This window comes from Eumetopias jubatus, unplaced genomic scaffold, assembly GCF_037043125.1.
Source record: "Eumetopias jubatus isolate StellerSeaLion01/CBP00866 unplaced genomic scaffold, mEumJub1_p1.0 scaffold_14, whole genome shotgun sequence".
NCBI classification, from domain to species: Eukaryota; Metazoa; Chordata; class Mammalia; order Carnivora; family Otariidae; genus Eumetopias; species Eumetopias jubatus.
In genome coordinates this window covers 90,876,934-90,889,596 of record NW_028274820.1, presented here as the reverse complement: position 1 = coordinate 90,889,596, position 12,663 = coordinate 90,876,934, and the positions used below count along the sequence as shown (strand labels likewise).

Genomic DNA, 12,663 nt, shown 5'->3' with positions numbered 1-12,663 from the left:
CACACATTAAAATATCATGGGTCATGCTGGCTTAGTGTGACAAACTCCACTGAATATTTGTGGATATGAATATAGCAGAATGTGGATGCTTCAAACAATAATAAAATGGCAATTATGGGATGATTTAAAAACTTTGTGTTTTAAGGAAAAAACTTCTAAAGACAGAAAGAACTTCTTTGACCTACAATCACATGCTAAGCACAAGACTGTTGTGCTTTCATTCACAAAGAACAGTCAGCAGCACAATAAAACAAATGCCAACACGAACACACTGACCTGAGTACGGTTTCACAGGCATGTCATCCAATAAGAGGTGTAGGAGCCTCTGGGTATGTGACCGTTGACGATTCAGAGAAGTTACCCTTAGTTCTATTGAGGCAGTCTTCATTAGCCATGACATCTGGTTCAGCATAGACATTTCATACTCTGCAAGTTACATACAGAAATTTAGTTTCATAGAGTAGTAACACAGGATCATAACAGACCTAAATTCCATAACTCATCAGATATTTTCCCATGTCACATTGTCAATTAACTTATAAAACCTGGCATCATAATAATTTATCACTCTAAGAAAATTAAAAAAGCAAAAACAGATGCTAAGAGAGAAAAAATAAACAAGTATATGTCTATAAAAAATAAGCCAAAGCAAATGAAGAACAAAAGAGAATCAAGTTTCCATTACCAGAATAATTTTATATAGATCTAAGTCTGTCCTATTTTGACATTAATATGGAACTTCATACTTAAAAAAAATTCTCAAATATATAACTTGTAAAAAAAAAAACCCTAACATACAGTTTGACTTTTATTTCCTAAAACAAATACACAATGCATGATTTTACGGTATCTCTGAAGATAATCAAGGACACCCGATTTAACATATAACTAGGGTTGGTTTTTACACCACAGCAGCCACTCAAGAGCTACAGCCATGGCCTGAGCTACCCTATGGCTGTGGGCCTCACCAAGGGCCACAAGGTGACCAAGAACACGAGAAAGCTGAGGCACAGCCACCACGGGCACCTCACCAAGCACCCCAAGTTCATGCGGGACATGATCTGAGAGGTGTGGGGCTTCACCCCACGAGAGCAGTGCACTGTGGAGCTGCTTAACGTCTCCAAGGGCAAGGGGAAGAAAACAGTGCAGAAACACACCAACACCAAGAAGATGAGAGGAACTTCATGATGTCCTGGCAGCCACGAGGAAAGCGGCTGTTGAGAAGGACCGAGCCCCTCCCCACTCTGTGCAAACTAAAACCTTTCCAGAAACAAAAACAAAAATGAAACCTATAATTAGGATTGGGAACCACTTACAGAAGTTTTTGAATCCAATATCCTTAATAGGCCTGATCTGAAGTCCTAAATTCTAAAAGTAGAAACATAAAATACACCAAATACTACTATTCCCACGGCCACCAGCTCTACTGCCAATAAGCAAAACCAGATGGATTTTTAAAAGACAGATACAGTAATAGATAAGACATTAACTTTTCCTCCTAATTAGGTAGAAAGGAGGGTTTCTTAAAAAGCTTGTTATATAAACAAAATCTTAGGACTAAAAACAAGACATGCTTATTATGAAAATGAAGTGAAAAATTTTTTGCCATTATATAATTCCCAAGGGCTTCTCACACCATCACTCTAAAAAGCAGATTAGTAGCTGATAATTACTAGTAATACAAATTTATTATGAAATCTGTGAGCTTACATTTCCCAAAACATAAAGATACAAAATAATCTTCAAAAACCTCCACAGACTACAACTGTCTGGATATAATATGAATTCAGAAAATTGTTATAAAATGATCAAAAAGAAAATTATATAAAGTAGAATCCTATAAAACATAGCCTGGGATTGTGGTGGTCAGGTCAATAAACTCAGTTATAGTTTCCACTGTACTTAGTTTTCCATTTCTCGTGTCAAGACCTGAATTGGTTTCAATATATACATAAGAAACAAAAGTAAAACAAGAGATCTTAATTATTAAGCACCTTCACTTAAAAAATCTAAATTTCCAGAATCATCTTATATATTTTCTTATCTCTTCAACACAATTTAAAATCTTTATTTGGTAGTGTAAGCATCAAATTCTATCCTTGACAAGCTATTTTTAAATAATTTTATGCCAACAGCTAGAACATTGAAGCTTCTCAAGAACAAATTACAAAAGCAACCCAAAATAAGCAGCGAAGTAACAAAATGAAACCAGAATTCCACAAGTACTGTTAACTGCTACCCCCCCAATGTTGTATAAAAAAAAATCACTCAACATGGACTTTACAAATTAGTTATAATAGTGTGGGGAAATAATGTCCTACCTTTGTTAGAAAAAGGTAAATGTTGCAACTGAGAAAATAAGAAATCCTGGCTGGTTCTCAAGTACCTCATAGTAGGACCGGATGTGTCAGAGCACGCACACAACTGATATATCACCTAAAGAGTTCAAATGAAATAAGAAAATCCCCAAATCATTTTCTCTGTGTTAAAAATTTTAAGATAAAAGGTGACCCAAGGTTTACTAAATGGAAACTAAGACCCATCAATGACTCAAGCAAAATGGATAAACACATATATAAAACAGATGCTCAGTTACAAGCAGTTGTTGGTACCCCAACTTAAGAAAACATATTGGAATATAATTGAGAGTGCTGATGACATCATTATAGAACTAATCTTTAAGTCAGCCTAAGTATATTAATACATACAGGTTAGTATTTTAACTATTATTAATAGCGAATTACTCGAGGTAACTTCTAAAAATTATACTGAGTAGCAGCGCATCTGCTTTCCGATCTGTCAGACTCTCCGCCGTCACCCTCTCTCCACCTTTCTGTCTTAAATCTGGCTCCTTTCACTTACTTCACCTGCCTAACTCCTTTAGCGTCCATGATTAAGCTTATCAACTATTTCTACCTAAACATGTCGAATTCTAGAGCACTGCTAAAATGCCCGTCAAGGGCGCCTGGGTGGCTCAGGTGATTGAGCAACTGCCTTGGGCTCAGATCATGATCCTGGAGTCCCAGGATTGAGTCCTACATCAGGATCCCTGCTCAGTGGGGAGTCTGCTTCTCCCTCTGACCCTCCCCCCTCTCACTCTCTTTCTCATTCTCTCTCGCAAATAAATAATTTTTTAAATAAATAAATAAAATGCATGTCAAGTTTGTTCTCCCATTAAGGAAGAATTCATTTTGATTCTGAGGAAGACCTAGATTACAGGCTTTCCTTACAGGACTTACAGTGAAGGGCTGTTTGGACAGCCAGAGGACAGGAGAAAACTGTAACAGATTACAAAAAGAAAAATGGGAGAATAATAAAGAAAAAGCTCCAGGTCACTAGAAGCCAACGATGCCTTTCTTATTCTGAAAATGTGAATCAAGGGTGCTGTTGAAATTGAGAAACAAGTCGCATCTTATAAAGCCTAGTTTTTCAAACACAAAATGAGTAAGACAAGAAATAATCACAAGTGAACACAGGCAAAACAGAAGCTCTCAGTACAGTTTCAACTTTGCACTAATTTGACTTTCCACCACTTTACATTTAGCTCCAGCACTGGAGTCACGTGGTTCTTAAATCGCGCTCTCACCCACAGTCCTACATTCTCAGCTAAGTCTCACAACAGCCCGCTGCACACATTAAACTCAGAGAAGTTTCGTGCCCCACCCAAGCTGATTTAGCTAGTTAAGGGGCAGAGATGAGAATCAGAGGTCTTCTGACCCAAATCCACTACTGTCTTCACCAAAAAGAAACAACTTGAAATGGCACCACCGGACACTTTCTACACTACCAGCTCAAAATCCATCTCAAAAATCTAATTTCCCTCATTTTTCAAAGGAGTGACATATAGGATCTATAGATCTATAGGAACTTGGGGTTTGTGCTCCATGGATTTTTATCTATAAATGAAAGACTAGCCAAACTACCAAATGAACTCATTTTAACTCAAGTCTTACTGTTATACTTCCATATCTGTGATATATTCAAGCATCTAGTTAAATTTCTTCTACTAAGTGCTATTAAATACAGCCTTCTGTATACCTGGTAACATAGTTCAGCGAGTTGAGGAGATTCTCTCACTGCCACCGGGCCTGTTCTCCCTTCAGTTCCCTTCTCCAAGATGTTTAAAATGGCATGAAGGCACGTCCGAGGGCAACCTAACACTCCTACATGAAACCAAAAAGAAGTTCAGCTTTTTCAAATTTCTTCATTAAAAACTTTAAAATCCCTTTAGAAATATTAAATTCCATAAATATATGCTCCACTGTAAACACACTTTCAAATACTGACACAGAAAATTAATAAATGTTAATTTTCCAAAGCATAATTTGTCGACTTGATCTAAGTTCTAAAGACTTACTTACCATATGACCTCTCATTTCCAGTGAATTATCCCATGAGCCCAGAATTCAATGAATGACCATTTAGCTACATAAAACCGAAAAGAAATCAATGTCTATGTGTCTTCTGGTTATACCTGGATCTTGCAGGTTTGTGGTACTGACAGGTTTCTTCAGTTCAAAGCCCAGGAGATAGAGAGCAAGGTTGGGTGGGTTGCGTTCCAGAGAGGTGATGAGAAGATTCAAGATGTGGATTCTTGTTTCATGACGGATTCCAGCTAACTTCTTTTCAAGTTCTGATCCTTAATGTGGAAATCCACAAAACAAAATTATAAAATAATAAACAAGTCAACATAAGTCAAGTTTAAATACATAAAGCTTATATTCCAAACCTCCACATTCTCTTAAAGTTCACTTCACCAGCCATTAGAGTGAGTGCAGATTTAAGAGGTTTCCAGAAAGCCTTACATGTTTGTGCTAGCAAATTCTCAAACTTCTCTTGTATCACCAAGAGACCGTCAACAGTTTTCTTTATATTATTTATAAAGAGTAAAAAATGTACATGTTAGTAGAGGACATACCCTCTTCTAGACGTACAAATTCTTCTGTATCTTCACTATCCAAACACTCCACAAATCCAGCCATCAGCTTCTGACTTACACTCTGGGGTCATATAAAGATTTTTTAAAAGACAAATTATAAACTTCTTAAATATTAAAGAAACTATGATAAATATGCTACGTATTATAAACATTTGTCTACAAAGAAAAAAGGCAAATCTCTAAAGTATTTAGGTTTCAGTTTCGCTTTTAATTAATAGCAAACTCAGTTCCTTAAATTCCCATAAGTTAGCTCTCTATAGAAATAATTAAAGAAACAAAAATGTTTTAAGTTTACTGGTTTCAAAACTTGCTTCCCTAATTTTCTTTCCCAAAAAAATCAAACCAGTTTTTAAAAAAAAATAACAAATTGCCATCTCATGACCTCTTCATTGTATACCCAATGCTATGAGATCTTAACTAAACTATAAAATAAAATTCTCATCTTCTCTCTTTAGAAATGTATTGCTTATTAACAGTTTTACGTTTCTGGGCTGGGCTGAGAGATTAGACACTACCCCATCTCCTCGAGGAATCTAGCAGGATATTAAAATTGGTAATAATAATTCATACTCAAATGTATATGAGTGAGCTGAGAACCCTCACTTTCCACATCCCCTATCAGGTAGTTTTTGTGGGGGTTTTTTCTTACAATTGATTAATGGAACTTCAATATGTGGGTGATATATTGACTGCCAGCCCAACAAAAGAGGATTCTGATGAAAAGACAATCCTCTCTATCATGTAGTTTTCAAGAACCTTATCCAAAAGCCAGATTAGACAGTGGTTCTCAACCTGGGTGGCACTGCCACTCCAGACAGCACTTCGAAATATGTAGGGGCATTCTGAGTTGTCACAACTAGAGTTTAGTACTGACAGACACTGGCAGGGGACCAGGGATGCTAAGAGTCTTGCAATATGAGGAAGAGTGACACAGAATGAAGAACTGTCCCATCCAAAATGCCAGAAGAGTCTCTGTTTTATTTTTTAAAGATTTTATTTATTTGAGAGAGAGAGAGCATGAGTCGGGGGGGAGGGACAGAGGGAGAGGGAGAAAGAGAATTTCAAGCAGACTCCCCACTGAGTGTGGAGCCTGACATGGGGCTTGATCTCTGGACTCTGAGATCATGACCTGAGCCAAAATCAAGCCAGACACCCAACCAACTGAGCCACCCTGTCACCCCAAGAGTCCCCCTTCTAAAACACTGTACACAACAAAATTCAACTAGCTAAAGCAGTGATTTCTAACATGAAGATAGAAGGGAAAAATGCCTATAAAGAGGGGAGGAAAAAGTAGATTCCCCAATAGTAGCTATTCAGCATAGAACCGAGCTATTCAGAATAGAAAGAGATTATAAATTAGATTAATAGAAGAACATCTGAAAACTGTCTACAGTACAATATCAAATGAAGTGACACAAATGTAAGTTACCAGAAAGCCACAACAGTAGACAACTCAACAGTGAGACATGTTCAGAATTGTACAGGCTCACTCAGACTATGGTCAGAGTGACCGACAGAGCGAGACAAAGGATGGAGAACACAAGCAGAAGCCACATTTACAAACCTCATCACCTTAATGTACTCAGAGGGGCAAGAGTCTCCCTCTGCCTACCAGGCACACACGACAGCGATTGGAGCATCACTGTGGATGGTGTTCTCTTCAAAACAGAACACAGCCCAGTACATGGATGGGTCTTCACCACCATATATAAATATACTTACTCTCACAGAATTTTTTCATAAACACGAGTAAGATTCCTCCACAGACACCATGACTTCCGTATGTACTCAGAAAGCACCAGAAGAAATAACAACACCAAAATCAGTTACCTGGTCATGTGTGAAATCTCCAACCAATTTTATCTGAATATTGGAATTGCAAGAGATACAGCAGAGGATCTTGGCACTTTCAAAAGCCAATTCCGGATTAGTATTGCCATGATAGAGGTATCTTTAAAACAAAAAAACATTTGACAAACAATGTGACAGAACTTTTGGCTTTTCACTCCTCTCTACAAGGAACATTTAGAACCAGGTTATATGGCACTCTTGGGTAAATGAGACAAAGGTTTCCATTCTAACTAGATGTAGTCCGTTATGGGTTGAATTGCATCCCTCCAAAATTCAATCGTTGATATCTGAACACACAGTGCTCAATAAGGACACACAGCAACCTTATTTGGAAATAGGGTCTTTGCAGACAGTCAATCAAGTTAAGGTGAGGTCATTACAGACAGCCCTAGTTCAATGACTGCTGTCCTTATTAAAAGGGGGGGATTTGAAACAGACACACACACACAGGGAGAACACCATATGAAGCTGAAGACAGCAATCCAGGTGACGCCTCTACAAGTCACAGAACACCAAATACTGCCAAGCAAGCCACTGGAAGCTAGGATATATACAGTGATAAGTTTTCTTCCTAGCCCCTAACCGCCAAACTTCCAGTTTCCCTAAAGGAGACAAACTGTATATATATATATTTTTTATTAGTTTCAGAGGTAGAATTTAGTGATTCATCAGTTGCATAGAATACCCAGTGCTCATTACATCCAGTGCCCTCCATACTGCCCATCACCCGGTCACCCCTTCTCCCCACCCACCACCCCTCTCTAGTAACCCTCAGTTTGTTTCCTAGAGTTCAGCATCTCTTGTGGTTTGCCTCCCTCTTAATTTTCTTCTTATTTTATTTTTCCTTCCCTTCCCCTAAGGTTATGTGTTTTGTTTCTTAAATTCCACATGAGTGAAATCATATTTCTTTCTCTTATTTTGCTTAGCATAATACCCTCTAGTTCCATCCACAGCGCTGCAAATGGCAAGATTTCATTCTTTTTGATGGCTGAGTGATATTCCATAGCGTGCGTGTGCACGCGCACACGCGTGTGTGTGTATACACACACACAGACACATCTTCTTTATAAATTCATCTGTCAATGGACACCTGGGCTCCTTCCTTTGTTTGGCTATTGTGGACACTGCTGCTATAAACATTGGGGTATATGTGCCCCTTCGAATCACTGTGTTTGTATCCTCTGGATAAATACCTACTAGTTCAATTACTGGGTCATAGGGTAGCTCTATTTTTTTAACTTTTTGAGGAACCTCCATACTGTTTGCCAGAGTGGCTGCACCAGTTTATATTCCCACCAACAGTGTAAGAGGGTTCCTCTCCAGGAGACAAACAATATTAAGATAATGTCATTTTATACTTGGAAATGTTTAGGATACGGAATCCATTAGAAAGAAAAAAGAAATTGTAAACATCAGAGTAATTAAAATCAGAAGGGCTAAAGAAGACAAGAACAAAATGAGCCCCCTACCCCGCAAGTAATGAATGAGGGATCTGACCAGATTTGGAAATCAAAGGTAGAATGCCCACGTGTTTTTGTCATTTTTCTACCTACAAATGTAACTTACCTGGCAATATTCACCACATTATCAGCCTTCTTCGTTCTGGGATTGATTCCCTGTAACAGCTGTTCTAAAGGACAGACTATTAGAGCCAGCTGACTCTCTCTTAGAAGATCCATAAAGAGATTTTCCTTTTGCAGAGTCAGATTGAGAAGTGCAAGACAATGCTGCACTGCTTTCTCCAAGTGTTTCTTCCCTACAAAAAACATAAACTGAAGTTAGAAAGTTCTACATGAATCTTAGAAATGCATAGTTCTTAGGAAAACAAGCTAAAGGACAAGTTCTAGACTCAAAAGGCCCTCAAGTGTTCACTTGCAGCAGCAACTTCATAAAACTACTCACTCATGCCAATTCACGGTAATTATCGTAACTTAAGATTACCTGTATGCAATGGCTTCTCAGTCATTTTCCCTTACCTTATCTCTTTCTTGATTATTTAGCGAAATGGTTCCCAGATGGGGGGGGGCGGGTGATTTAGGCCCCAGACGACACTGGCAAGGCCTAGAAATACTTTTGGTTGTCACAACTGGGAAAGCACTACAGGCATCTAGTGGGTAGAGGCCTACAACGCACAGGACGGTCCCCACAACAAAGAATTATATGGCCCAAGATGTCAATGGCACCAAGACTGAGAAACTGATTTAGACTAATACATACTCATTGCAGAAAAATCTGCAAATAAAGAAACTGAGAATTTGAACAAGGATCATCTACAATCCCACCGTTCAAATTTAAAATACATGGACTGTGGAGCCAAACTGCCTAGGTTCAAATCACAGAGCTACAACTTACTGTGGGAAGATATGAAACCGTTTTGTTGCATCAATTTCCTCATTTGCAAAATGGAAATAATAATATCTAATAATAACAGGGCTTGTACGGATTAAATGTGTTAAATGTGCTTTTAAAAGCATCAAATGCATACTAAGCACTCAATAAATGATGATAATTAGCAGTAGTCATATTAAATAAAACCTATTGAACTCTATGTACCAGGCACTAATTAAGTGCCTTTACAAAAACTATATGAACAAGAAAACAAAAAGTATATTAGATTTAAATTTAGACATGTTTAAGACATTAAAATGAAAGATAATCATAATTACCTATAAAAAACATGCAATGAGACACAGTTTTATAGTGAGAGTCTCTGTACTCTTTCGCTTTAAATATGCTTTTACTGCATGACTCACTGAAAACACCACTGTACATATGGAGAATCTCACAGTGAAAAAGAACTTCAGAAATCATCTATTTTAACCCTCCATCTACAAAAAAGTGAAAATATGAGAACTGTTTTCACGACATTAAGACATTCAGGCACATACCAGGGAAAGGGGCATAGGTATCCAGCTGCTTAACGCCTTCTTCCAGTAAACTAAGGGCAAGCTCCAACATTGGTGACTCATTCAGAAGATGATACATCAGACTAAATCCTGGTGGCTTGTAGGCTATGATTTCTTCTCCTAAATAGAACACGACACAATCCAAAAGACAGTCAGTTAGTATTTTTGTCACATCCTTGATTTACATGTAATGTATGAGACTTGTAAATTAAATGGCATCTAAATGGGCAAGTTTCAATTCAAAGACAAGGACACAAACGGTATACAGCTGTAATTCCCAAAAGGGCTGTTTTGCTCATAGCAGTTAGTTCCTACAACATGTTAACTCATCAAAGAATCTGTAAGGCAGTGTTGTCTTTCATTTGGCGAAATTTTACTTTATTTTCTCTTGCTCAGAACAATTAAAATAACTAAAATAATGTAACAAAAAAGATTACACTCTAACTTAATTCATAAACTTAGAAATAATTTGTATCTTATAATTTATAAATTATAAATAGCTTTATAAATAGCTGACAGCTTATTTGAAAGTGACAGAATTAAATTACCTTGTAATTCCACAAACTGGTCTACAAAATCTTCAAGTTGAGGCTCATAATCTCTGAGCAATTTATAAAACACCTCCAAAACAACCTCAGCAACTTCCCACTACAGAAAGAAACAAATGTTACAGTAACAATAAAACAGTCCAAGGTGACAGCCTTGCTAGACTTTTCATTCCTCCCACTTTTCTCCAGAACATGAAGACACTTCTCCAAAGTGTCAAATATTTCATATTTTCTCTAAAAATCCCAGCTGTAAAGGGTCTGAGAAATCATCTAATCACTCTTATTTCACAGAGAAAGCAAGTGAAGCTCAGAGCATGAGTAACTTCCCCAAAACCATAAAGTTTAGTAGCAAAGGTAATGAAAATCAAGCCCTGGACTTCTATTCCCAGACCAGTATTCCATCTTATGGCTCCAGCCAAAGAAGTGAAGAAGACTCAATCACTGCTGGGCTTGCCTCTAATGACCCCATTAACACCTTTCTGTTAAAAAACGTTTTTAAAAACAATGTACAAGGAAAAATATTTATGCCAAGGGAAAAATACATACAACAGTATAGACAGTAAAATTAAAACTTTATTTTTAAAAAAATCCATTGTATAGAATTTATGAAGGCTGAGGTTGGGAACTATAGTTAGGGTGTTTTTTGTAATTATTATTTTAAAATCATTTCCACTGCACATAATTTTATCAAGACTGAGTTTGGGAACTGGGACTACACAGTGATTTTTTTTTTAATTACTATTTTTTTTAAAGATTTTATTTATTTATTTGACAGAGATAGCAAGAGAGGGAACACAAGCAGGGGGAGTGGGAGAGGGAGAAGCAGGCTTCCCCCTGAGCAGGGAGCCCGATGCGGGGCTCGATCCCAGGACCCTGGGATCATGACCTGAGCCGAAGGCAGACGCTTAATGACTGAGCCACCCAGATGTCCCTAAATTATTATTTGAAAATTATCCACTTATCTATATTTTCCCAAAATTTCAAGATCATTTACTTAAATAAAAAAGGTTTATCACCACATAATAATGGATTTTAGGATTGGTAAATATATACACTGGCTCTAATAGTCTATGTTATTTATCTCAATCTAAAGCACTGTTTTTATGAGAAGCTAGTGCTCTAAAATACAGTAATAGAGGGCGCCTGAGTGGCTCAGTTGGTTAAGCGACTGCCTTCGGCTCAGGTCATGATCCTGGAATCCCAGGATCGAGTCCCGCATCGGACTCCCTGCTCAGCAGGGAGTCGGCTTCTCCCTCGGACCCTCTCCCCTCTCATGCTCTCTCTCTCTCATTCTCTCTCTCAAATAAATAAATGAAATCTTAAAAAAAGAAAAAAATAAAATAAAATACAGTAATAGAAGTTAAACCTGAAGAAGACTTTCAAGTGCAAAAAATTCATGAAGTTGAGGGAAAAAAGTCTGAGGGTAAGTATGCTGGGGCAGTAGCTAGGGAAAACAGCAGCACTGGAAGTGTCCATATGCGTGAATGAAAAACAATAACGTGGAAAGAATATGGCTGACTGAAGCTCTAAACACTTAGGTCATAATGACCTTTTTAAGAAAAGGCAAATAAGCTACCTAAGACAAGCGCAAAAACATATCAGAACATCTTGTTAAAGAGACCGCCATTCTTAGTGTCCATTATTTGGTCACCGAGGTAATTTTAGTACTTAAACGTACACCCCCTCAGTGTTTATTTTTACTGTGTGAGAAGCAAAAATCATAAAACAACTGACAAAAAATGAATTTCAGTTACTTGGGACTAAATATGAGAAACAAACTGTCCAACAAAAGGGGAATGAATACATGAACCATGCTAAAAACAAGTAAGGATCATGCAGTCATTAAAGAGACTGTTTTCAGAGAATCTTTGATGGCATGAAGAAGTGCTCATGATACCATATTTAGTGGCCAAAAAGAGATGCAAACTAAACTAATTATCTCAATTAAAGTATGTATGTATAGGAAAAAGACTAAGTTATTCTTCCTTTGGCAACAGGATTATGGATAATATCGTTACTTCTTATATTTTCTACATTTTCCTAATTATCCCAAATTAGCACAAAAATTATTTTTATAATCACTAATACAACAAAGAAACCCAACAGGTTCAAAAACAGCAAATTATAAAAATAAAGCAGAAATGTCCCTACAAGACACATCCAAGCGTATTCTGTGAGGCAATAAATATTATTATAGACTAAGTGAATTACGTCAGAACCTGGAAGGGTCTCTTACATAGCTTAGAGGTTATGAGCTTGAATGTGGAATCAGAGTCCTAGGTTCAAATCCTGGTCCTGGACCTTAGGCAAGTTCCTTAACCTTGCTAAGCCTCCATCTGTAAAGTGGGAATATTAATAGTACCTGCCTCATGGTAATATTGGAATTACATAAGATGATATATATAAGTTCAGTTCTGAG

General features: G+C 37.4%; 1 protein-coding gene across 1 annotated transcript in view; it reads right to left on the bottom strand.

Annotated features, from left to right (window-relative positions):
• NUP205 (nucleoporin 205) overlaps nt 1–12,663 on the bottom strand; it is a 78,301-nt gene that overhangs the window by 33,537 nt on the left and 32,101 nt on the right. The window contains exons 16-24 of the mRNA XM_028106277.2: nt 10,245–10,344; nt 9,679–9,816; nt 8,357–8,546; nt 6,770–6,890; nt 4,919–5,000; nt 4,475–4,639; nt 4,039–4,163; nt 2,322–2,436; nt 277–426 (exon numbers count right to left, since the gene is read on the bottom strand). Coding sequence (XP_027962078.2) covers nt 277–426; nt 2,322–2,436; nt 4,039–4,163; nt 4,475–4,639; nt 4,919–5,000; nt 6,770–6,890; nt 8,357–8,546; nt 9,679–9,816; nt 10,245–10,344 — 1,186 coding nt within the window. The remainder of the gene's footprint in view (nt 1–276; nt 427–2,321; nt 2,437–4,038; nt 4,164–4,474; nt 4,640–4,918; nt 5,001–6,769; nt 6,891–8,356; nt 8,547–9,678; nt 9,817–10,244; nt 10,345–12,663) is intronic.